General features: G+C 47.2%; 1 protein-coding gene across 1 annotated transcript; it reads right to left on the bottom strand.

Moving 5' to 3' along the window:
- Window positions 1–24,352: 24,352 nt before the first annotated feature.
- Window positions 24,353–26,904, bottom strand: LOC119444197 (zinc finger protein 800). The gene is made up of 2 exons (XM_037708639.1): window positions 26,896–26,904; window positions 24,353–25,606 (listed from the first exon to the last, which is right to left on the bottom strand). The coding sequence occupies exons 1-2, from the start codon at window positions 26,902–26,904 to the stop codon at window positions 24,353–24,355; spliced, it is 1,263 nt and encodes a 420-aa protein (XP_037564567.1).
- Window positions 26,905–27,453: the final 549 nt, after the last annotated feature.

Raw genomic sequence — 27,453 nt, 5'->3', positions numbered from 1 at the left:
TCGCTAAGCGCTCGTCCCTAGCAGGCCACCGCCTCCATCACCACCCTCCTCCATGATCGGATGAGACTCTTGCTGCTTCTTCTTCTCTTCCCTTCCTTTCAACATCTTTATCTCCTTTTTCCCCTTACCCTGACGCTGCGCCGTGCTCCCTATTGGGCAGCAGAAATAAGCGTCACTTTCTTCTTCAATAAAATCACTACTACTCGATCAAGGCGGCCGTGCACCTAGAAACGCGGTACGCGCGAGCGGCGCAGCGTGGCGCCAGCGGTCGAGCGCTGTACGTGGGCGCAAATAGAAATACTATGGCAAGCAGGCATTGGCTATGGTCGTGGTCCCCGCCACACCGTGGTCCCCGCCGACGGAGAATGCACACTTTGTGCCGCGTGCGTTTGTTCTGAGCCGTGAGCCGACGAAGAAAGATTGCAGCGAACATCGGTGACGCTTCGCTGCGCTCCGTCTGGAAACAGGATCCCGCGGCGACATACCGCTGCAAACAAACATCGTGCGTGTTTGTTCCGTGGTGTTTGGTTTTGCTCCTAAGTGAAGTTACGACGAGGAGAGTTCGCCAAAGTCTGGTACCTACTGTGAGAGGCGGGTGTGTTTGTGTACTGTGCCCCTGCGTTTCTCGTCGGATGTGGTGAAGTGATGGAGCAAAACCATTATCACGATAATTGAGAAAAGCGTGCGCGGATGAAACCAACCTGCGAGTTTCTCAACAGAAGAGATTTGTGAAAGCAACCTCCAACGCAAAGATTCGCTGCTGCCAGCTCAGCGTGCAAACGACCGATCGTTGGCAGCAGTGTGATAAGATAGCCGAGCGTCTAGCAGCGTCGTTCGAGTGTTGTGTGGCACCGTCGATTGATTCTTTCCACCAATGCTAACAATCAGTGACTAACACGCGCTGCTTGAGCGAATGTCATTGGATTGTTAACGGTCAGGCGTTTGGAAGCAGTGTTTCTTTCCTTAATGTTAGCCTCAATGCTAATATAAAATTATGACTGATACACTGGTGCCGTTACAAGGGAGCTTGGCATGAATTCGCGTCGCTGTGTGGCTTAGAACTCTTCGCTCACTGCACGCGCCAGCTGTAGAAAGCCTTCTGTGACACAATCGCGCATAAGCTGTGCTGCCAGCGCTCGCCTTGCTTTCCCACAACACAGCTTTGCGCTTTGTCGTGATATGTCGCGACTAAAAAATTCCTATGACAGTGAAGGCAACAGAGCCAATATGTACATTTAAAGAAAAGTACGACAAAGTAGGCACAGCTGCTTGTGAACTGACTCCTAATAGTTCTACACGCGTCTGCGTTAAATATGTGTGTGTGTTTTCTTGTGTGTTTGTGTATATTTGTTATTTTGCCCTTTTTTGTATTTTAGATCTTAGTTCTCGCGTTTGTGTTCATGTGTGTGAATATTCGAGTTCTTCCGTGCGTGTATGGTATTTATTCCTATTTCTATCCTTTTATTTTTGCATTTGTTCTTGTAAGCATGCTACAGCCACGTCTTTCTTTACAATTCCATTAACTCGTCTCATTCAAAGCACCAAGTCCTGTGAATAGCAGGGCTGGCCTCTTCGATGTCATTAAAGCCATTCTCTCTTGTTTACCTTGCCTCCTCAGTCTGTCACCTTGCTTTGTTTTCTACTACATATTCTGACCTTGCTTCTTGTGCTGTTGCCGCAACGTGATCTACCAACTTGCACCAAAGAAAGTTCTATCAGCTGTGACAACAGAAACATTGACAGATACAAAATATTAAAAGCATCACGTGGCTTCCACAGTTACTTCGTCTCTTACCCCTGTTAATGTGTTTATGCATCAGTGCATAAGGTCGCTTGCCAGAAGTGCACATGAAAAGGTGCCATATTGTGAAACAGCACCTTGCTATGTTGTTGCATTCAGTCTTAATATATTAACAGATGGTTTTGATGCCCGTCACATGTGGTGGTACACATATATAACATTGTGCAGTGGTGTATCATTTCCTGTGTTGATGCTTTCATCATTACAAATGCAGTTTTCTAGTGAATGGAGTCCAGCAAAGCAGTGCTGTGAGAGCTTTTGCAACTTTCACCATTTATTACTTCACCAATATCACTGTCTGAATCTGTCTGTCACTTTGACTATGGCTTGTAATGAACAAAGTGACTCACTAAAACACGTTCAACTTTGCTAAGCATTTTTCCGGTACGTAAATATGATAAAAAATGCTAGCAAAGTTAATCACGTTAATAATTATGCTTTCATTCACATTACTTGCTCGAGTCAGATTAATAAATTGAAAATTGGCTCTGACAACACTTGAATTTTCAGTGCAGACTGCTAACGGAGCCATAAAGCGGTCTCTGACTACTGCTATTTCACTATGGTGCGCGTCAAACTCGACGGTGGCTGCCTGAATGAGCATTTTGGGCCTCACTAAGCTAATGATGTTTTATATTTGTTCTCTTAATTGCATTACTTGTGTGAGCCAGATAACAAAATAAACAATGCAACCACATGAATGTGCTTTGGCATTCAAGCTGCTGACAGTGGCTGTCAGTTTCGTGTTGTCTGCTGCTATTTCACCAGCACTCGCTATGACATGACTGTGATTTCCAGTGCAGACTGCTAACAGAACCATAAAGTGTGCTCTGACTACTGCTATTTCACTATGGGGTGCGTCAAACTCGACGGTGGCTGCCTGAATGAGCATTTTGAGCCCGCCAACGATAATCACGGTTAACAATAGTGTTTCAATTCAGATATGCCAGCATTTAAATGTGTTTCTATGCCACTTCTTAAATCGAGCACAATGTGTGCTGGACGCTGCTTATCAGAATTGAGCTTCTATTATAAAGAATATGCCATAAATGGAACTGCTTATTTATTTGAGAGGTCACATAATGGATGGTTGTCTGTTGCGAACCCACCGGCAAAATTTTGGTAGCCCTAATAAGGGCTGTTCTTTCATTAATAAGAAGCCTTTATGCTTCGAGTGGCTCAATGCCAGACAGCTCGCAGTTGGAGTCGCTTTCTTCAGTGTCATCTTCACCCAGCTGGATGATGATGGGTTGAATGTGCTCACTCCCAGACGTGTCAAGTCTGAACTTTGCCTCCAAGTCCATGACATGCTGAATGCTCTTCCTCCAGTCTTCCGCCGTTACCTGCTTGATTTTCTCCCTCAAGATGACGTCGACCGTGGACAGCTTGAAGTCTCTGTTGTCCGCAGCGATGCCATTTTTGACCTTGGCCCACACAAGCTCAATGGGATTAAATTCCCAGTGGTACGGCGGGAGCCTGAGTACAATGCAACCGGCCCTTACAGCTGTGTTGTCTACGATGTAGCTCAGAAAGCGTGACTTTACAGATGCTACCAGCTCAAGCAGCTGCTTCACCGTAGGTGATGTTCTTGCTTGTGAGCCACTCCTGTATCTTTTCCTTCTTTCAGGCCGTCGTCGGCAATTTCTCTTCTCGCCGGCTATGGTAAGGTGCATTGTCTAAAACAATGACGCTACCAGCTGGCAACTTCTGCAGAACGTCATTGAACCAGCCCTCAAAACAATTGCCGTCCATTTCCTCGTGGTAGTCGCCTGTCTTTTGGCCTCTGAATACATCCAAGCAGCCGTCGACGAAACCATCCTCGCTGCCGATGTGCGTCATGATCAGGTGCTGACCTTTCCCAGAAGGTTGTTTTAGACCCATTGTCAGGCCATTTGCTCGAGTGAAAAGGCGTCCGCGCTTCTGCACCACGGTGTCTGTCCACACGATCGACCAAGTGTGTCCCGCCGTTACCCATGTCTCGTCCAGGTAGAAGATCTTTCGGCCTTGCGCCCGCTAGCGCTCCACGTCACGGAGGTAGCGATTCCGCCAATCGGTGATGTCATCCCGGTCAATGAGCAGCGAGTTTTGGCTTTTCTTTTCGTGCTTGAAGCCGATCTCGGCAAGCAGGCGACGCACAGTACACCACCTTAGTGATGGGAGTTCCATACGCTCCGAGATCTTGGTAGTTTTCTTCTCGACCGCCGGTATCTCGTTGCGGCGAAAGAAATCGTGCACACATGACCTCAGCGCGCACAATGTGAAGCTGTCAAACTTCGCGCTGCGTCTTCTCCGCATTGCGTGGGCGCTTTTGCGAGGGCGTCGTCAGTTTGCCACCCGAAAAATGCGAAGCTTTAACTTCCTCCCTCACCCTGAACACTGTCCTTTCGCTGACACTGAGCATGTCGGCGACAAACTTGCTCGTGTCCTCCACGCTGCGTTCAGGCTGCCTGTTACGCCAAAACGTGTAGCAGTGGACAATCATGTTGTGTGAATCGCTGTTCAGGATGTGGCTGCTCTTGTTCTTGCCGAGGCTCCTTGGTGGTGTGGTCATCGAGGCGACACAAGGCACGTTCGGCAACAAAGGATCGCGTTCCGATGTCACCTCGCTGGGCTCCATGGCGGAAAACTGGCATGGAATATCGTGCACGAACTCACAAGATCGCAGGTTCGCAACCGCGAAAAAAAAAGAAAAAAAAATATTCATTAAAAAATAAGCCTAACACATTAAAAAAATAAGCTTGCGCAAACACATAAAAAGTATATATGAATCTCATGCTATTAAGCCAGCGACTGCTTTATAATTACACGCCCGGTGCCGTCGATCTTGCTCCGTAGCAGACGACGCTCAGCGTTGTAGAAGGCATAGAGTTATTTTTCTCTCGCGATCCGCCATGTGCTGTAGCATTTCCATCATGATAGTTTTACCAAACCACTCGTCAAGATACACAAATCTTATTTATACCGACAAATACGCGTTTTAGAAGCAGTCACAATTTTTTGAGCGGGACTATTTCTTTAGTCGCGGAGGAATTGGCTGCTGCACTTCGGTCAACTGGGCGCCCCGGGGCCTCTCCTGTCTTCTAAAGTTGTACCCGACTATAGAGTGAACTAGATCACGGCCGCTGGATAAAGAAAAGGTGCGGCCTGCCGGATCGGCCGCGTTGCAATGGGAGAAAATGTGACAGCCGTACGTAGTTGCATTGTCGGCCGCTTGGCTGGGCCGAACGGCGCTAGTCATCGGCGATGGAACGCGCCGTCGGCTGGCATGCGCAACGGCATTCCAAGCGCATTGCTGACGCATTTCCTATGCCGATGCCAGACAACAGCCCCCGACGTGTGGCGCCGCGGCAGATCACACAGTTTTCGATGCACACGGCAGGCCGCACCTTTTTTTTTATCCAACGGCCGTGACTAGATAGTAGCGTCCAAGCAGGGCGCGCGGAGCAACGTTTATTGACCCTTTTCGCGGCGATCCCGTGGGCGCTGCCATGTTTGATCACGTGATGACGCGCCCATTCCTTACCTCAACTGTCTCCGTTGCCTCCTTGTTTACAATGGAAGTGTATGGCGCCGGCGCGGCTAAGAAAACCTCTGTTTTCGGAGATATCGTAGACGGTGACTAGGTGGATGACACGAAGCTTTGATTACAGCTTCAGAGAACATGCAAAAACGCTTTCGGAGCCGATTAAGCTATGTCCAAACGGCGCAAACAGCGTATATGGTGCTTATTGTTCTAAAAGCCGGGCTAAATATGTATTGCAAGCTATCCAAAAATTCCGCTCATGAATTCAGTCAGGATTAGCGTGTTTTGCTATTTGTTCTTTATGCGGCAAATAATTTGAAGCAGTGGCTTGTCAGTTCTGACTCAGTGAAGTTCCTCGGTGCGGCCACTATTTGATTATTTTCTGCCTAATCGCTCGCGGGTGTGCTCAGTTGCGATAGATTTGTTCTTGCTGCGCACAAGGCTTGAAACGTAGCTGTTTTGTACATTGTAATACCTTGTAGCAAATGCATATTACAGCTAGGAACTCGCTTACTCTTGTGGACCGTCACGAAACATTCAACTTCGACCATTAATTCGTGCACCATCAGTGTAGTTCGTCATTTATTGTGCGTATACAGTGCGCATATATTCAAGTGTGCGCCCATTAACTTATTCTTGATACATCGGCGATAGAGTGGGCATGAGTTTTTCTGCCATTTGGGACAGGTGTGTATAAATAACGCGCGCGAAACTTACTGAGACAGGAAGCGGCGCTACTCCCTTTGTCATTATTTAACGAGTGGTACTCACTCTTGCGGACCTTCTGGGGATGAAGCCCTTTCTTTGAAGGTTAGCAATATAAGGCTGGCGGATGAGCAAATTTCTCTATCCTCGAAGAAAGCCGTACATCACGAGGTGCCGGTAACACGTTCGGACAGTTGCAGCAGCGGTCCGCGAACTTGGCCACACAAATTCATTCTATTCTTAAAATGCCAGTCACTATTTTTGCAGCCAACTACTGCACACGTCTTCAATCCACATGATCCAATCTAGCATGATTGGAGCACAGTGTGTTAGCGAAAACTCAGTTACATTTCCGACAGCTGATCGCACAGAAGCCAGGTAGAAGCGGTCATGGTTTCGTATTCGTGCGCGGTCGCTGAGGAGAGGTATGGCGCGCCGCCGTGAGCACCATGTCGTTTCTCTAAAACAAACTGCTCTGCGAAAAGGGTCAATAGTAAGTATCTATAAACATTCGCGCGGAGTGTGAATGGCGCACTTCTTTTTTTTCTTTTTTTTTCAGAAGTGCGAGAGTGGGCGTGCGTTGGAGACCAGTCTCCAGACGAAAATACCAGCGTTCTTCCGCTGATGCCGCACATGACAGGGGAACTTCGTTTCAGGGCCTGCGACAGGGCTGAAGATCACGGTCTTCCACCCCGGCCACGACTACGACAAAGTAGTTCCTTAGGACAAAATAAAGTTTCTTGTCTGTCTTTGCTGTGTTGCGATTGTGTTGCATGTGTGTGAGGGTGAAATATGTAATAAATTGTGTTTGAAAGGTGGGTTGCCCATTTCGCATAAGCAAAAGCCGAAAAAAGCATGATTTCGTTATAACGCGGTACCGCTTATAGCGCGGATTTTTACAGCTCCCGCGTCTTATGTTATAAGCGGTCTACACTTAATTTCATATCGCTAAGGCCAGAACTGAACTACAAAAGCAGTTTTTTTCGTCTCAACTGCTTATTTTTAAGTTCAGGTCCACTGGCAGTGGGTGCACGAACTCGACAACACAAGACCTAACCTTCGCTGAACAGGATTCGCTCATACTTCATGTGCACAAAAACGAAACTTTTCAGTGCAACCAGACAAGGACGAAATAGACACATGAAAACAGGTCCAGCGCTGCTCCCTTCTTCGGCTTCATGCGCATGGCTTGTGAGGGCTCAAATTTGTGCACTTCGACTTCGAAGGCATGTTTTAACCAATTTCGAGCACCATTATTCATACCTGCAAGCAAAGGTGCTGTGGCCATCGCATTATTGGTTCGACGGCCGATCGTGCGGGGTTCAGTCGAACAATGATCGGCGCGCTGATTTTGTCGATGCTGTCAATGAGAAAGCCTGTCATACTACGACAACTCGCACTCAGTTGCATCATTGTCGGCCTGGTACGATAGTTGCCTCAGCAACACACTGTACTGAATAGTCAGCCAATTGTTGGCATCCGCATCTTGTCGGTCTTGTATCGACCCAGTGTTACCGTGTCTTAAATGAGTACGTGAGTTCAGGCATGCCCTGCCATCATTAGCAACTGAGGGCCGATGCTGCAAGAAGACTTCATTAGCAACGTAATGTTTTCAATTGTAGCTAAAGTGTAATGCAGTGGTTTTTCAATAAATTTGGAAGCCATCAATGAAAGACGGCAACTACATGGTTCACAGTGCTGTCTGGACAAAGCCCTGGTCACTTTCGTTTTAAGGTAAAGTTGGAGTCTTATGCTACGCATGTTTTCGACACCACACTGACGTAGAGCTACCAGTGGAGTTGCAATGCGGTACATGGCACAAGTGTCTACAGCAATGGACATCCGTGTGCTTTTTTTTTTCCTCGATAGGGCCACGCAGTCACGAGAACGACCCTTCCAGAACATTTCGCGACTAATCCGCTGGGGCAGGGTACATGTCGCGCTGTGATAAATGTGGATTGGATATCACCAGGGCGTGCACCATAGCCACAGGGACACTTTTCCCTTAGCAGCGTGTCGCGGACAGCCATTCTCCCGCCACAACCTGCTAGCGGCACCCCTTTCTGTTGTTTTCATCCTTGGCGCAGAAGCCCCTTTGATTCCCTCTCCGCCCCGAGACCAGGCGTTTGTGAAGTGCTGAGTGTCGCCGGAGGCAAATAAATTGTTCTGTAAACTTAGGGCCACACTGTTTTCTTGCGTGCCCAGCACTCGGCGCCTCCATTCTGCGGCCTGAGTGCATGCATAGTGGCATGCTAGATAACGCGAGGCGATAGTTGACTCAGCCCCGAGGCGCACTAAGCCCGAACCCACTGCAGTTGGTACTCCTCTGAAATACCAGACAAACATTCATAGGCGACGACTACGGAGGAAGGGGGGGGGGGCTGCAGAGCTCGAGCCCCCCCCCCCCTTTCCGAAGTTTTTCGGCCACCTTGGAGGTTTGCGACGGGGTCAGGGAGCATCATGTCTTCGCTTGAATGGTTTTGGACATAACTGAAGAACTACAGTTGCCAAAAAGTTGAAAGAACAGCACAGCCTTAAACTACGATGGCTACATAAATTTGACTCGCACCAACAAAGTAGAAAGATGACAACACCAAGAGTTTTAGATACAGTTCACCTTGAGGGATTCCAACTGGCAATGGCAGCTCTCCGAACGTCTGCTGTTCCAAGTCTCTGTGCGGAATCAAATGAATGGCCACTTGATAAATGCGAGTGTTTCTTTTGTGCATGTTCTCTTCTAAGACTTCAAACCCTTCCTGAACACCCAAATCAACTCTGTACTCAAAATATAAACTATGAACTTACCTTTACAAATAAGCCTGGCAGGGACTATAAATAAAAAGTTTATAGGAAAATACAGTTGAACCAACTTAAACAATATTCAATTGCCACGAAAATTCCATTGTTATAACCGGGTTGCACGAAAACATCAAAATAAGGGAATTATATAGCTGTTCTGAGACCAGTGCCCCTCCCCACCACATTCCTTAATCTGGCTGCTGATTGTGTTGCCTCATTCAAATATTCAACTCCACTTCCCCCACTCTCCAATCACGTGTGACAAGCTGCAGCCGTCGGCATTCAAGAATGGTACTGCTATAACTGCAAAGTGGAGTCACGGGCGGCAAGTGGCATGCAAGCTCCGCAGAAGCACCGCTTTGGTGGCCTCAAAAGGGGCCTTTTAAGTATTGCGACAAGGTTGCCACGGCAGCCCCTCAGCTTGAGAGGTCCACAAGAAATGCTGGGGCAAGATCACCACAAGCATCTTGCCCCGTACTTCTCAATGACTTGCACAAGAAAACCCTATGTCTATCAGCTTTGCTTGCTTTACGCAAAGCTTGCCGACAGCCTTCTTTAAGGCATACCAGTGCTTCATGTGGTGCAGCGGAAGGTCCCTCACGAAAACAAAGGCCCAGAGGGACTGAATAATCTGCAGGGCCTCCTGCAAGGGCAAGGTTGTGGCCTACTGCGTCATCGCAGCAGTCGTCGCTATCTGATGCAAGCACGTTCGCAACGAATGCCTCATCAGTTAGAAGCACTTCGTTTCCATATCTATAGCAGTGGGCTTTCTTTACACTGGCAACGTCGTGCATTGCCGATGATCAGCAGGCGGATCAGCTGTCTTCCGTTTCGGCGGTGAGTCAAACGAGGCTAAGAAACCACATGGCCCGGAATGATTTCGACCCAACCAACAAAGACGAGCCCGAGCGCCTTAAACCGTTGGCAGAACTGCGCAGAATGAGGGGCCAGCTGGCCAGCCTGCAATCTGGGAAAAGTGTGCAGTGCAATCAGGCTATCAGCACTACCAGTGTAGTTGGTGCAGTCCATTCGTGTTTCGGAGGGTGGTACAGCAAAGAGCTATAAGCACAGCCTATTCGTTTTCGAAGGGGTGGAAGGGCGACGGGAGAGAGGCACGCGAGGCTGCAGGCGATGCGGAGAAGGCTGGAAAAGAGCGAACGGCGGCTTGAATTTCTTTTTTTTTCTATCCAAGGATTCCCCGTTTACTTACCTTTCGGAACGGACACCCAGTGGCAAGACTTCATTTTTATTACCGATAATGCGGCCAGGGGGCATTGTAGTAAGCGGGTTATTTCTCCACAGAAAACACACACAAGTTGACGGTGCAGCAGCTTCTCATTGTTATAACCAATATATTGTTACATCGGTATCGTTATAAGTGGGTTCGACTGTAAATGGGACTCTGAGCTCTCTGCGTTCATTATTCACCACATCACAACAATTCAGAACTCATCGCCAAGTAGCTACGAGTTGATATGGTGATCCACTTTAATCCACCTTAACCAAATTTAATTCATTGTAATTTACCCTACAGCATTAAACCCATCTTGAGCAAATGGCGGAGTGCCAGGCACTGGAAACGGTTCAACAAGGTGTTCTTGTGCTGTCTGGGAATTGGCTACACACACTTAACCCACAGGTCTGTGAAGAGTGCTTGCACAGCTTATCGCCACAATCCGGTGAGTTTTTTCCAAGGTTTCTACGGGAAGTTGTCATTTCTCGCCTGGGTCTCCTTCGCGACTGTGGCGTGGCAGCCTGTTATGCAGCAGTTCCGGCGCTTAATCTTCTTCCACTTTGAATTCCGAGGATATATGTCAACCACAGCAATTTATATTGAATCGAAACTTGCTGCCAACCGTAGGAATCTCAACAACCACTGCAGGAGAAAAATCGAGTGCGTCGTAATCCGGAATCAACGTGGCCATTAAAACTGGAGATTCCTCAAGCAACGGTTGCATATTCCGTGAATGATCGACGCCACTCCTGCTCTGCTCACTGAAAAAGGTATGTAAACGTTGTCACTGGAAGTGACCTGTAATACCCCTGACACACGGGCACTCGAAAGTCCTTTCGGTAAGGGGACATCTACCAGAAAGTGCAGTGACACACGACAAAGGAGTATCTTATCTTCCTCCGCGCAAAGTCCATTTGCGGGAAAGATGATCGCGTCGCAGTAAAGAGAGGAGACCGATCCTCAGGTCATGTGGTTGCAAACGTCACGGGACCAAGTAGGCTAGGCACTTAGGTATTTCTCAGCCTAAAATATAGGGAACGCAGGTACAACTGGTGCCCTTAAATATTCGAAAATGGCAAAACTGTCGCTGCTATGAAGGGATCGGTACTATTCCTAAATAAACGCATCGCTGTTTTGATGATCCAAATATAATCTCACTGTTAGCGAAGGAGCAGTCTACCTGACTGGAGCAGTATTTTGTTATTTGGGGTGTTGCTACGCTGCGCTCCGCAACACCCCAACGACCACCACTTCGCGTCGGCGCCCGGTACCACGGCTTCCGCCCTGGCACCGGGGTCCAAACGAGAGCAGTATCCGCTTGCGCAAGAGCGGATGCTGGCATCGTCGGCGGCCAGACGACTAATAAGTCTTGATACAAAATGCAAAAACTTTCAACATTGAAAAAAGAAAGTAGCCAAAAGTGGGATTCGAACCCACGCCCAGAAGACCACACCACCACCTGAACCCTTAAACCGCTCGGCCATCCTGCCTTTATTTTTCTTTATTGCATTGATATAACAGTCAACCACGTAATGACAAATTCATAATTTTAGAACTGCTTCATGTGTAACAAGCATTCCATATGGGGCACCCAATCGGGTACACACTTTTTCACTTTTTCCATTTCGAGAAATGAAATGAGAGACTCGCGAAAGTACTCTATTGCAGGGCGAGCATCAACGTCTGCATGGCGAACAGCCATGCGTGACGTCCAAATACTATGCAGAGCCATTAACATTGTAATATCATATGGAAAACCATCCTCGTTATCAACCATTAGGTACCTTATTCCCTGTGCATCCAAAGGGAAATCCTTCTTTAAGGTCCTTTGCAGCACATCCCAGAAGAACACGCCATGCCAGCATTCCAGGAACACGTGTTCCATCGTTTCAGGTTTGTGGCACAAGAAACAGTGGTCACCTCACAGAACGAAGAATCCATTATCAGAAAGCCATGTCTTTACTGGCAAAACGCCTGCATGTAATTTAAAGAAGAAAGTTTTCACCCCAGGACGCACAGGCATGCTTTTTACACGTTTCAGCACTTTCCACCATCTTCCTCCAAAGAAATGAGTCCAGTACAATGGAATTGGGAGAACAATATCACATAAATCATTATACAATTTTTTACGAGACACTGCACTTAAATAATTAATCGAGAAAAGGGCCTCCAGGAAGCGGCACGACTCAACAACCTCTTTAAGGTAACCCTGTAGTCGACCTTCCATTTTATTAGAAGAGATGACAAAGTTGGGCAAAGCACTGACCAGTCGTACTTGGCAAACTGTGCGCAGGAAAGGATCCTGAACACCTCAAAGGTACAAAAAACGATTTACAAGCTGTCTCAGAAATAAATGCGATAAGCTTAAGCCCCCATCACGAACACGCCGAAAAAGGTTCGTCCGGCTTGTTCGTTCCCATGTCGATCCCCACATAAACACGGGAAAAACTCAGTCTTTGCACATTCACTCAAGAACAGTAGAGCACTTGCAACACATACCACAACTTACTAATGAAAAACAAAATTGCAAACCGTAGCATGAGCAAAAATTGATAAATCTCTGCCCTTCCATTTCTCGGATTTTTCTCGGATTTCTTCTGTCTGTCTCCTCCAATAGGGATAACTGTCGGTGTAGTGTTCTAAGGGTACGCCTAAATACTTCACCGGGGTTGTTACCCACAGCACATTTAGGAAAAACTGTGGCGTGTGGTCCCAATCGCCATGCCAAAAACTAATACATTTTCCCCAATTGACTGCACTACCGCTTACCTGACAAAAACGTTTTACAATGGTAATAACCTCTGCTATACTTCCGAGATTTGAACAAAAAACACCTATATCGTCTGCATAGGCCAGAACGCGTACTTCAGATGCATGTAGCTTGAAGCCACTAATTGTACTGCAGTTTATAATACTTAGGCAAAAGCTTTCAATATACATGCAAAAAAGGAGAGGGGAAATAAGACAACCTTGGCGAACTGAACGCCGCACTTGGATGAGATTTCCAACTTCTTTGTTAACAATGAGCCTAGTACTACAACCACTGTACGCCATACAAACAGCTTCAGTTATTACTGTGCCAACATTTGCATGTTCTAAGACAGTTATAAGTAAGTCATGCGGCACGCGGTCAAAGGCCTTCTCAAAATCAATCTGGAGCATTGCAACTGCACCCTTCATGACGTCACAACACTCTAATAAACACCTCGCTTTGTGAATGTTGGTAAAGATGCTTCTGCCCTTTATTCCACATGTTTGATGCGGGCCCACTATTTCTTTTATTACACTTTGCAACCTTCTAGCCACTATTTTATAAAAAATTTTGTAATCAACATTTGTCAGACTGATAGGACGATAAGCTGATACCTGCCGAAGTTTAATAGAATCATTCGTTTTAGGAATAAAAAATGGTATGAGAAGTGAGAAATGATGGAGGCAGAGATTTCAACTCAAAGGCTTCATTGAATAAGCGCCCCAATATCGGAGATATTTCTCGCTTTAAGGTCTTATACAAAGCCGCACTTAGCCCGTCAGGGCCAGGGGACTTCCCGGGATTTAGGTCTTCGATTGTTTTCTCTACCCCTCCTACCGAGATTGAAAGTTGCAATCTATCCTTTGTTTCGCTATCTAATTGTGGCATGAAGGCCAAAATTCACTTTTGAAGTGGTCGCTATCTACCGTACCTAAAGAAAACAGAGCACTGTAATACTCGTAAAAGGCTTTCTCAATCTCGTCTTTAGCACTTGTCAAGGCACCATTGTGTTATTTCTGCAATTATATTACGTTGCGCGTAATTTTTTTCCGTCCCTAGTGCACGCTTTGTAGGCCTTTCAGCCATTACCGTTTTCTCTGCTCTCGCTCTTATAATTGCACCCCGAAATCTTTCCATGTCTAATAACTCCAATTTTTCTTTCACCACACGGATATCTCCCTTAAAGGTTCCAGGCGTTAGACACTCTTCTTTGACAAGAGTTTGCAAGTTCGAACGTAACAGTCTCTCGTGAATTCGTTCTTCAAGCTTAAGTATGCTGCTTCTTTCTACAGCTCTCATTTTAATTTTTTGCTTAAATGTTTCCCATTTTGGTCCAACTTCTGAGTTATTGTCACGGTACAGTTCTTGTATGCCCTCGTGTACTAAAGCTTTGAAAATATCGTCATCAAGTAGTTTGTTATTAATTTTCCATGAATGCCAGTTAAATTTTTCCTTTCTTTTTTGCTGCAAATGCTAAACATCACGGGGCAACGGTCAGTGAAGGAGAGAGGTGTTACGCAATAATCCTTACACAGAGGCATAATATCCAGCGACACATGCACGATCTAAGCGTGCGTGACTAGAACCTTGAAAATGCGTGAATTGGACATTATGCCCACTGGTAACACATTCTCCCACCTCTTCAAGGGCGAAGTCGTTGATGATATCCATTAACTTTATCGTGCTAGTCTCACGGTGCGGCGTAGTACTCGTTTTGTCTCGTGCTGAGCATACACAATTAAAATCACCAAGAAGGATCAGTATACGATCAGTGTTACAATACTCACTAATGCGGCAGAAAAAATCAAGACGCTGTGCAACGTCAGTTGGATCATACAAACAAATCACGCGCCATTCATTGCCGGCAAAAACAAAGTCACAAACTACAAAGCGGCCTGATGGACAGCTTGTAACAGACTGTATAACAATGCCTAAGGAACTACGCACAAATATTACACACCCTCCTGACGTTCCCACCACATTACTGACGCACACACTATAATGTGCCGAGAACGGGCGTAACATGCCGTCGGTCTGGTCCTCGCCTCGAACTTTAGTTTCCTGCACTGCGATTATATCCAATTCTTGTTCCATCACAATACGATAAAACTTATTTCGGCCATCCCGACAACACGAACATTATAGAACACAAAACACTATTTATCCCATAGCAGTTCAGTTTACGACATCTGCGGCATTACGGTATTTTTAGAAGCAATCGTTTTCAGTTGTGGTTATGTACAACAGGAGTGTTGCGGAGCAATAACAGCTATTCTTATTGCTCCATGGCGTACACTGCAGCACGCAAAGAGCGTTAGAGTGATTGTGTCGGCACGTCGTGCCACCATCGTCGTGCCACATCGTGCATATAACTTCTCTTGTCACAAAATTTGCAGCAATGCATCACGACGCGCGAAGTAGACAAAGCGGTCCTAGGCGTAGCGCTTTCACAGCTGTCCAACGCAGTGCGCAAGGCAAGAGTGATGGCTGCAAACGTGGGCGACAGCATGTGAAGCTCTAGGTACAGCGTACCCTAGAGTGGCATTGCCTATGGCGGCTTTATTTTCCCCGTTCCTTGAAGCGGAGAATTCCCTGGAAAATGGCATTTCGAGGATACTTTCTTCCGACCAATGAAAACGACGATCAGTCTCCTGTGGATAAGGCCTCCGAAGATGATCGGGCATCTATTTTTAGAGCGGAAAGGTGTACTCTCGCATACAGCGTACAGAAGAGAACCTGTTACATAACTACGGTGCCCTGTAAGTTTTTTTTTCTTTTTTTACATTGCAAAATGTTTAAATCTTTAGTGGTAATGTGATTTGTCGAAGAGTGAAGATTTACTCTAGCTATACTCTCAAATGCTCGCACAACGTCGCTAGCGCCGCCATGTTGAATTCCGAATAAGAGCATTATCATCAAAAATGGGAATAAATGTTTTTAGGCTCTACAATCACTAAATGTGCGCAGCTTTTCATAAATGTTTTCTCTCTTGCTGCTTTAACAAACAACGGTTTTATTTTTTTCCGCATTCATCTGAGGAGCCACATAAAGAAGTTAGTGCGATGCCGTGTGTCATTGGCGCAACTCCTTTCTGCAAAGCGACCTTCGGAGTAAAAAAAAGGGTTTTTTTGCAAAGGACTTTACTTTTGCCTGTGTGTCAGGGCTATAAGGCTGCTATGGGCAACGCTGGACGTTTTCGGCGTGGCCACCGAAGAAAGAGAAAGATGAGAATTTTCAAACTCTCGAACGTGCATCCACGAGCTTGTCCCAGAGCATGGCCCAGGCCTTTCTCTCCCGGCGACCTTGCCCACAGAGCGCGCGCGGGGACAAACGGTTCGAGAAGGCTTGAGCTCCTTGAAGGAGACAAGATGGAGACAGAAACAACTTAGCACGTGCTACAGCGCACACTCCCTTTCTCAGCGCAGTTGCCCGTTGCTAGAATTTTCGGGCCACGTTATATAAGAGCATGCTCGGCGTGCGGCATGTTATTTGGTTTTTAGGTCAGTCTTCAAGCAGAGAACACCCTGGCTTATGGGAAGTCTTCAAGTGGGAGCGTCTAGCTCAAGTGTTAAGTGTTGTGTCAGCTTTGGTAGCTGATCAACAAGTGTTTAGTCAGCGTTGGTAACTGAGTGTGAGGCTTTTGTTAATGTTTTGCTTGGCCTTGCCACCAGATTCGGAAGTGTAGTCCAGGAAAATGGCCAACGCGACACACGGCCACCCGATTTCAGTGTCACTGTGTGGCATACGCGCGTGCCTTTTGAGAATGCCTTGAGAAAACATAGTTTTACAACCACTTAGCCGGCTGCGACCAATGGGCGCTTTTGTGTGCGATCGCCTTCGGGTCACAATTATGGCGTTCGGGGTGTTCAAGCAACCCAACCTAAAGGTGAACAGAGCGACCGAGTTTTCTTAGTGCTGGTAGCTAGGCAACCCACTGTCAGGCACGCATATCGTCAGTAGCCATGGCTTCGTGGGAACATTCTTGCAGCTGATGTGGTGGCTTCTTGCAGGACATGTTTAGCCCTAAGGCTGGTGCGTAGACAGCTCAAGCCTGGCCTCCTGTGCCGGCGGACATCAAGGCCAATACTTGGGGTCTAACGTAGGGGAGAGTGGGATGACACGTGTCTTTCAGTGAACCTATCCCCTTGCGTGTTGTAGATTGTGACATGTTTCTGACCATTACTGTGTCAGTCAAGAAAGTGTTGGTGCTATTGGTTGCAGTGGTGTGAACCACCATGTGTAATGATTGTAACTCTGTGCAACTAAGGGTTTAAAGAGCAGTGTTTTGGTTGTATGAGAGAGAGAGCAGAGGTTGCAGCTTGGACCCGGACAGGCGCCTTAGCATTTAATTGGCGTCTCTTTACCAGACAACAGCTCTTTCTTCGCGCTGCCACCGTGCACTCGAGTCTTCGAGAGGCGCTGACTCCGGACCTCTAATACCTTCCCTTCTTAACTTGTATTGAAGCTAGCAGAGGATAAAGGGAAAGGAAATTAACTGGCATGATATTACAAATAAAAAAATTGTTACGTGCTCCCCAAAGCACTTGGATATGTTCCAAGCATTGCAGAAAGAAGATGAAAACGTAAACTTGCAGAAGTTTTGACCCACGACGTGGATGCTAAGGGCCACTTCTTTTAAGTCGACGTTTCTGAACTATAGCCACCTTAACTCGTTTCTTCATGGCTTAGCATCAGAAGAACGGAACAGTTCTGCAAAACGAAACCATGTGTGCTCGCGCCGGCGTATTGTTTCTGAAATGGGGAGTTTGTCAGATTGACGCCGATCTACCACAGCAAGGAGGTCGCAATGTCGATAGAGTGCATTGCTCACGAAATTGAAGAATTTTCAAGGAAGAAAAAAGTTCCAGGAGTTTCAAGGACCTTGAAAACGCACTTTTCATTATCAAGGGTTTTCAAGGATTTCAAGGACCAGTACGCACCCTGCAGTAAGTACTGCGTTGCAGAAAGAAGCACTGAGATTTGATCATGCAGAAAAAATGGTCAGGGCCGTCAGGGAGAGCCTTAGTGGACTTAGGAATGAAGGATTTTGCCAATTTTGGAACCAGGCACACGCAGAGGTGTGTGAATAGGAAGTGATTGCTGAAGTGAAAGAAGCTCCTACGCCAAGGTAAAGGAAGACTCCACGACGGTATGACGACGGATTTGTGCGTCGGGTATTTCCCTCGGCCGAGGACATGTACCGCCAGTGATTCTACGAGGTATTGGACACAGTAGATTACTCACTTAACGACAGATATCCACCAGAAATGGAGCAGCACATGACACAGATTGAACAGTTTTTGACTGGGAATGGTGACAGCATGTACCTGTAGAAGTTCTACGGGCAAGATGTTGAGCCTTAACGGCTCAACGTTCATCGTATTGTGCTCATAGAGATAGCCAGGCAGCGCAATACACCCTTGAAGATGTTTCGGGATGTTGTAGAGATGCTTTCGAGCTATAACTGTGAGCAGCTTTGAGATCTTTAGCCCGAGGTGGCTAAGCTTGTCAAAATTGCTTTGAGTATCACAGCCATGTCATGCACATCTGAGAGATTGTTTTTATGCCTCCGTCGCGTCAAAACGTATCTGAGGTCAACAATGGGACTAGCACAGTTAAATCACATAGCAGTTCTCTATAGGCACGAATAGCTCGCCCGCAAAATAAATTTCTGACAAAGCAGATCAGTTTATTCAGAGATCAACTGTGCGTAGAAACATTCTCGATTGTGCGGGTAGGCTTTGTTTTTATAAAAGGACAGGAAACTTCTTCACAATATAATGCGCCAGCTTTATTCAAGCTGTCATAGCCCCTGACCTTAATTTATCCTCTCCCATAAAATCTGCATTTTTGCCCCTTCGTTGTTGCAACCTCTTCCCTTTGAGTATTGTTGTTGTCTTTTTGTTTTGTATTGAGTTTGGTAGTTTATTTACATTTTGTTTACAAGTGGAGAGCTTATGATCGGTCCTTAGATTTTATATAGATACCTGATGGAAATGTTTGTACTGCCCAGTGTTTCTTGGACACGAAGAGCTTAAGATCTCTTTTAAATTTCTTGATTTGTTAGATTACTGCGGAAAAGTTTGTATTGTCCAGTGGTTCTTACAATCAAAGAGTTTCTAGTGAGTTCGTAATATTTGAATTGTTAGCTCATTGAGGAAATGTTCATGTTGCCCAGTGTTTTCTCTCACTTTGTTAAGGGCGTTATGAATGTGTAGCAAGAGTTAAAGTGTTCTTCAGTTTCTGTTTTAAATCGTTTATTTAGTATCATAAGAACCTTGTGGCCATTCTTTTTAGCATATTTGCTCGACTTTATAAATAAATAAAACTGATGTTTACATATATTGCCTCTCTGCCTGTTTATCTCTCTTGCCAAGGAGCATGCACGAGGGGGGAGTGGGAAATTATTGATAAAAGAGAGGGTGTGAAAGAAGTAGAGATGGCAAATAACAATGCTTTTATTTTTCTCTTTCACAATTTATGGTTTAGATTAAAACTTAAGAGATCAATGCGAAGACGCCTACATTTCGTTTGATTCTTCAAGCACTTTCATTCTGAGATATTCATCATCAAATTTGACACTCAGTAGGATAACTTCGCATTCATAGGTGGGAGTCACGACACAGACACCCAAACCCTCAATTGACGTAATTTATTGCGGGGAAATGTTAGCCGAGAGAGGGCAGTAGCGCAGCCACTATAAGCGCCGCCAGGCTTCTTTGCTGGCGTGCTACAAAATCACCTACGTCACATAGTGGGTACATCTTTGTGTCGGAACTTTTGCCTTTAAATATTAAATTAGCATACCAAGTGTCAAACTTGATGATACGGAGATTTTTATTTCTCGCAAGAACGTCTCAATATTCGTATGGGCAGCTCAAAAACATCAACTTTAGCGGCAAAAGTATTTTAATGTTTTTTGCAATGGATTGTTTAAAGCGGGGAAAAACAGCGAAAACCAAGACACAGAACAAAAAGGAGGCACACCAACACACACAAAGTTGCCGGCGACTGTGTATGTGTGTGCACCTTCTTTTGGTTTTGTCTTGGTTTTCGCTGTTTTCTTTTCTCTTCCCTCCCCCCCGCCCTCACTTTAAACGTGAACGAATCAGTCCAGCAATTCATGCTTCTAAATTACAATGCCAGCAGTACGAAAGATTTATCTCATTTTGCCCTGTGGTGTGCTTCAATGATATACCATCTACTTGAAACACTGCGATGGTCAATAGCGTGGGGGCAGTTCCTTTTCGCTCGTTCATCGCAAAGTGCCGACATACCCATGCGAACTTTGTGCAACACCATCAGATTAGGCTGGGGGTGCGAATTCTGTTTGGAGCTTCCTGCCTTTACACGTGAGCTTTCACCGTTCCGCCAAGTAAGTGCAAAAACAAACTTCGCGAAAGCGTTCGCGGTGTTGCCCACATGTCAACCGCAGACCCAATCTCAGCCAACGGCCACCAGCCTAGCCCGTCAATTTGACACCCAATCACCAAAGCAGTTTAATGGTCCAAACATATTGGAGGCCACCTTGCAGTGACGACCTGCTGCCGGCTAACCGGTCAGCTGGCAGCGAATTTTTGTCACAGCCGGATGACGTAGCTAAGCTTAAGCAGCAGCGCTTCTTCAGCATCCAGCGCCAGAAGTTGCAGTTTGGTGCAGAGTCTACCAAAATCTTAAGAGCGCCCTATGGTATTCTTAGAAGCCATGAAAATGCCTCACCAACAAAAGTGGTGGGTAGGCGAAAAATTCAATAGCAGAAAAATTGTTCACAGCTGCCATGTCTGCGACATTGTGCGCAATATATTAAAAAATCAAGCGAGATACTATACAGCATCCGCAAGTTTGGTCACAGTTTTACAATTATCATACAGGAGAGGAGTAAGAGGTCTGGCTTGGCACCAGCACGATCGCTCGGTGCCACCTGAAAAGCAACACTGTCCCGGTGCCTAAGCAACCCACACGCTGTGGGGCGGTAAGTATTTAAAATAGGCAACAGCCCACAGAAGAAACACCGGTGCAAGGCGGGCTTAATGAGAGAGGCTTGACTTTTTTCCCCGCAGAGCTATAGTAGACTACACCATGCCGCTTTTGATGGTGACACAAGTGACACACAGTCTTCTCATTCCGACCACAATCTAAAGCCACATTATGAGCGTTACACAGTTTCTTATAAAATTTAGCTAAATATGTGTCATAGTTCTCTGTGCATAGATCTTTCATTGCCATTATTCCCTGAACAGGCATCGTTCTCGTGAAGTCGCTGCATAGAAGCCTCACACTGAGCACCCGTCTGAATTGGTGTTTGCATTTCAACGTAGCTTGTGAGCAGTGTAGTGCGTGAACATCAATTATGTGTGAGAATTACGTTGTGGTGGGTAAATATAAACATTCCAAGAGAGTTCACGTTGCATAAGATGACAGTAAACAAAATTGCACTGTTATTTGTAACTCATTTAATTAAACACTTCATCAAAGCTTCACTTAACATAAATTACAAGATGTGTCCATTGTAAATGAGTGCAAACAAATAGACACAAACACCTAGACACCATAATTTTCCTGTGTCCGTAAGTTTAGGCTCCTTCACAATGAATCTGTACCAACTAGCCCAGCTCTCTACTCTCTTCCAAGGCACTCCAAATGAGCTCTGGAACACCTCGCAGCTGATCTTTCGCTTCTACAACATGCTAACCACCGCCAATCGATGCATCTTAACAGGCGGAATCTTTCGAGACCAAGGTCTCCCACATCCGGTGAGACCTTGGCATTTTATTGCCTTTTCACATTTCGAAGCGAGCTGGCCATCGCGCTAGCCCTAGCTTAGGCTCCGCGAATATGGCGGGACGACATCGCTTGCCGCTCATGCCCACTGCACTACTATCATGAAGAAGGCTGGCCGAGACCCCATACCTGCTGCAACAAGGGACAAAACCACACCACCTTCCGGAATGGATCAAGAACCTCGTCAAGGCAACGAGGACGAGACTTGGTTTTTCGTGGCCCGAAAGCGCAAGAAACAGGTCCAGGCTACGTCGAGCTTGCCACCCAACATGGAACCCACACAGCATGGTCAGCCACATGGGACATTGCGCAAGAAGGGCTCGCAGCTTCCCCCGCTACCGATCGACGACTTGAAAGTGTTCTTCCGACCGAGAGATGGTCTCAATTTGGATGAGTGGCCACAACACTATAGCCCGAGCCACAAGCACAGCGGCTCAATTAAACGAGAGCACCTCCACCAGCTAACCATCCGCATACACCAGAGCAGAACGTCACAGTAGTCAGCACACCAGACGAAGAACTAGCGGCAAGACGAACTGATTCAGGCTCTACGCCTGGCATACAAGAAGTACAAGGTTCAGGCCAATGTGGCTGCTCCAGATGCTTCCTACAAAGGATTCATCTCCGGCATAGGAAATAACACCGCGCTGAAAACACTGATGACGAATCTTTGATGTTCGATGGCTCAGGTCTTGCATACAAGAATGATGGGAAATTCAACCACTGCCATCATCACGTTCTCTGGAATTCAGATTCTCCGGCACATCTATTGCGGAGCCGAATACCGGTGCAACATTCATCAACCCCGCCAGCGGCTGTGCAGCGTGTGCCTCTCCACAGGTCAATGAGCGTATGTTTACCCAAACCCAGATAAACCTCGGTGTAATGCTTGCGGAACTCTCAACCCCTCCGAAGACCATGATTGCACGCTCAAATGCTTCCATTGTGGCGGAGAGAAACCTGCCACCGACTCCCGATGTATAGCAAGGCAACGGAAATTATTTAACAAGTCACGTGCTCCAAGAGCAGCAGAAAAGCACCGGCAAGCTTACAACATTCAACATTGCGGTACCTACGACTACTGGTGCAACAAATGGCTGTTCCCACAACCGATCCCGGGGACACAGCCAGTCCCAAAGTCGCTGTAGGTCCAGGGCCCGCAGGCCGTCCAAGGACCAGAAGCAACCACGTGGTCGGAGCCGATCTGGTAGCCGCAGCCAGATACAGCAAAAAGAGACTCGGACCACATGGACGAGCACGACCGACCAGCACACTACGAAGGTGATAACGGCGAGTTGGTCAGCGCAGTTTCCCGCTCTTTCCTCCTCCCTTCCTTCACCCCCGTCCGCACCACAAACGTAAAACAAACTACCTCCAGCACAAACGATTCCACTCACAAAGAGTGCCCACACCCAAGAAACCCCCTCATAATTCCTGCACCAAACAAGAAGTGGGCAAAATGATAGAAGAAATGGTGACGGTCCTTAGAGCGGAAATGCAAAAGGAAAGAAGAGATTATGGCCGATATTAAGCACAGGCTACAACAAGTCATACAACAAGCCATGACTGACATGAAGCAATTCATCAGCGCAACCCTCAGCCAGCAAAACGACTCCCTCCCACATAACACTAATGCCACTCAAGAACCATGAAGGTCACACCCTTATACTAGTCTGGCTAGTACAGCAACACCTGCCCTCACCAGCGAGGCGGTATCAACTAATCATGGCCAGCAAACTTAAGAGACGTGCTACTACACCCTTCCGAGTGTGGCAATGGAATTGTAGAGGGTACCAAAGGAAGGGTGGCACCCTCACACAGTTTTTGGCCACACAGCCTCACCCACCAGACATAACAGCACTACAAGAAGTACATTGCACTCCCACCCTCACTGGATAAAATGCGTACAAAGTCAAGCACGACACCACCAAACCACCACTAGCTGCCATACTTGGGTCCAAACAAATCGCAGTGATCCAGCACACGCTCGACAACTCCCACATTCTGCATGTGCTCTTAGAAATTGTACCCAGCAATCGAAATCAAACCTGCTTGTTTTTGCTTAACATCTACATTGCACCTAAATCACGACAGGACGACTTCAGACATCTTTTTTTGGCCGCCAGCAAACAAGTCAAGAAATTGATTATTCTGGGGGGCTTCAATGTGTCCCGCCCAGCCTGGGGGTACCAAACAGAAACTCCAAAAGGCTGCCATCTAGCCCACGCTATAACCCTTCATCGACTGATTCTGCTGACAGAACCTGACACACCAACCAGAACGGGTAACAGTGTAAGCAGAGACACCTGCCCCAACCTAACAATGGTCAAGGGGTTGACTCAGTGCTCCCAGAACAACCTAATGGAGAACCTCGGCAGTGACCACAGCATTCTAGCCACAGAATTTCAACTGGCGGCCACATGCACCCCAGAATGTGCAATCAAAATAATGAACTGGGACGCCTTTTGGCACAACAAAAGCAAGTTTGAACAACAGGATACATCAACAACATGAGCGGATACAACAGCTACAAGCAGACTTTAAAGCTGCCACCAAGCAACTCACTACAACCACAGAGACACCGGATGTGGACAGACATCTGCTCCACCTCTGGGAAATTCAAAGAGGCCTGACCAAATGATGGAAGAGGCAGCGGCACAATCACAGGCTGAAACATAGAATCGTACGGATCACAGCAACGCAATCTGCTGTTACCGCTGCCTCTTGAGCACGGTGTAAGATATGGTGTGAAATATCTTACACCGTGCTTTTGGCGTAGGCGCCAGAGCGCGTGACCAGCGATGAAAGCGAGCTGAGGCGCCGCGTGGCCATCCGGTGGCCGCCCTCCTCTTTGCCCGGCATGTGCACAATCATGCGCTCGGCATTGTGCGCCGTGTCTGCGTGCATACGCTGCACATGGCTGCGGCAGTCGGCACGGTTGTATGACTGGTATATGCAGCGAGTGCACCGGAACCGACCCGAGTGCACGGCAGCGTGCCGGCGCAGGCTGGAGAAGCTCGAGAAGATCCGCTTGCAGCGCAGGCATGCCAGCCGGTCGTAGTTGCTGATGGCCAGGATCTTGCGCTCCATGGCTGGCGACATGTTGGCACTGTGCAGCTGCACTGTCCTCTTGGCACCACTGCCGCTAGCCCCATCTGGGTTTGACACTAGCGGCCTACGCCGTGGCACGCCCTTACGGCGGGCCTTCTTGGCCAGTCGGTCCGCCCGGTGACAGGGGTAGGTGGCCGGCAGCCGACTGCACTGGCTGCAGACAGCGGCGGTGCTGCTGTTGCGCTGCAGGCAGTCGACTATGTGCTGCAGCCGGCTCTTGCGCAGCTGGATGCCACCATGGATGCTGTCGCGCAGCTGAACGATCTGCTTCTTGGTCTGACTGTGCACACTTATGAGGTGGCGCGTGACCTCCCACAACTCCACAAAGCTAGCGCGGCACAAGGGACACCGGTAGTAGCGACGCCTAGTTGAGTGCAGCGACACCATGTGCACATAGAGCATCGTGACAGACGTGTACATTGTGTCACAGTTGAGGCACAGCAGCTGGGACAGGTCACAGTCACTGCGCACAGAGAGGTAGCGGGTCTGCGACGAGGTCGCCTGGCTTGACGATGGCTTCTTGTCCTGTGGCGGCTGCTCGTCCTCGCGGCGCACCCGCTGGTACATTGCACTCGCAGTGTCTGCAGTGGGCGTCAGCTGCAACTCGCCAGTGGGGCTTGGCAGAGTTGGCTCCTCCGACAGCGCCGAGAGCGTGCTCAGCGGCATTTCCTCGCACAGGTGTTTGGAGCAGTAGATGCGCTTGTGGGCCAGCAGGTTGGCCAGGCTGCGGAAAATACTGCGGCACACCTTGCACTCGAACAGCACGCTACACTCATTGAGCAGCACGTCCTTGACCTCGCGGCTGCCGTCGTTCATGCACCGAATGATCTGCTGCACGCCCTGCACACCCAGCGTGATGGGCCTCTGCTGCACCGAGTGGTCTTCCCCCGCCTTCGGTGCCTGCGCACAGTTCAACAGTTCGCGCCATGCTTCGCAAAAATTCTACTGTTTCAATTGTATGATATGACCCTGTCGAATTAACTTAAGCTTACTTTTCTTCAGGTGCACCAAAATGCTCAAAACAAAACAATAAATGATAAGTCATTAAAAGCGAAAGGCATGCAACATTTACGGGATTTGCATAATATAAAAAATACTGCTTTATGCACGCTTGTTTAACCTACTGAATATTGCTTGGTAGCACTGTGCAAACCTGTGTACTGCCCCAAATTTTGACATTTCAGCATCTTCACTTGGGATGGCTGGCACATCTTGTAAACAGCGAGACACAGGACACAGCAAAAAAAAACACAGAACAGGGTAGTGACTCAGCCAGAAATTTATTTCGGGAGGTGGGTGTTTTCCGTCGAGCACTATACCATATACAGGGTGTTTCATTTTAGCTGCACCAATTTTTTTAGACATTGCCTGTGGCAGATAGCACAAATATAATCCTTTATCTAAGGTACTCGATGAGGCGGCCATTATTTACACGAGAAATTTCAATGCCTAATTGAATAACATAATTATGTTAATTAAATTTTTAATCATTTTACGGCACATCTTTCAATCAACGAATTATAGCTGCTGAGTTAGTAAGGCATATACACTTGAAACAAATTCTGAGGAGTGAACTAGTTTCGAGACATTAAATTTCAATGTTACAGCAAATGATTGAGGACCTTAACCGAGAAAGTGTAAGAGTGGGGTTGAAGATTGATATGCAGAAGACAAACATAATGTACAAAAGCCTCGCAAGGGAACAAGAATTCAGGGTCGCCAGTCAGCCTCTACAGTCTGTAAAGGAATATGTTTATCTAGGTCAATTACTCACAGGGGACCCTGATCATGAGAAGGAAATTTCCAAAAGAATAAAATTAGTTTGGAGTGTATATGGCAGCATTGCCAAATCCTGACTGGGAGCTTACCACTGTCATTGAAAAGTGTACCATCATTGTATTCTACCAGTGCCAACATATCGGGCAGAAACTTGAAGCTCGAGAACAAGTTAGAAGTTCGAGAATAAGTTAAGGATCACACAAAGAGCGATACAACGAAAAATGTTAGGGCTAACGGTAAGAGACGGGAAGAGAGCGGTGTGGATCAGAGAACAAATGGGGATAGCCGATATTCTAGTCGACATTAAGTGGAAAAAATGGCGCTGGGCAGGCCATGTAATGTGTAGGATCCCGGTTTAGGTGGGACATAATCCTGTGTTACCGCCTTGGTTCCAATCTCCCGTGGCTTACATGTGGCATGGTCTTTTGTTCTGCTTTCGCCTCTCCGGATCCCGAGTTGTCCCGGAATGCCTGCCCTGTGGTGCCTAATCGTCTGTTTGCCTTCTAGAGTGTGATGGTGCCACCTTCATAGAGACCCCAGAAGCAGGTGGCAAAGGAAAACACTGCCGGAAGTGAGGTAGCAGCACCTGTGATCTAGTAGCAGTTTGAAAAGCAAACTTGCCCTCACTTAGAACGGCTCTTTTTCTGACACAAGCGCAATTCTGATCAATCATGCGAGTTGCACGTTTTCTCAATTCAGCCACAATAAACTTCTCAATGCGTTTTAATGCGCTGGGTATGTTTCACTTTTCAATGAACCTCTTGCCAACTTGGATCACCGAGTGTGTGTCACTGAGTGTGCGGCCAAGCGAGAGAACAATTCTCAACATTCGCCGGCACCAGCGTGCCACACTTTTCGTCTCGAAGGCCATGCGCAAACTTCTCGGCGGCGCCACAATATGGCTTAGTCTGAACCCCTCAAATGAAAGGAAAGAAAAAATAATGTGGGGGTAAGCCCACAGAACACCC

This window comes from Dermacentor silvarum, chromosome 1 (assembly GCF_013339745.2).
Source record: "Dermacentor silvarum isolate Dsil-2018 chromosome 1, BIME_Dsil_1.4, whole genome shotgun sequence".
Classification (NCBI taxonomy): domain Eukaryota; kingdom Metazoa; phylum Arthropoda; class Arachnida; order Ixodida; family Ixodidae; genus Dermacentor; species Dermacentor silvarum.
This window is presented reverse-complemented; position numbering and strand designations above follow the sequence as displayed.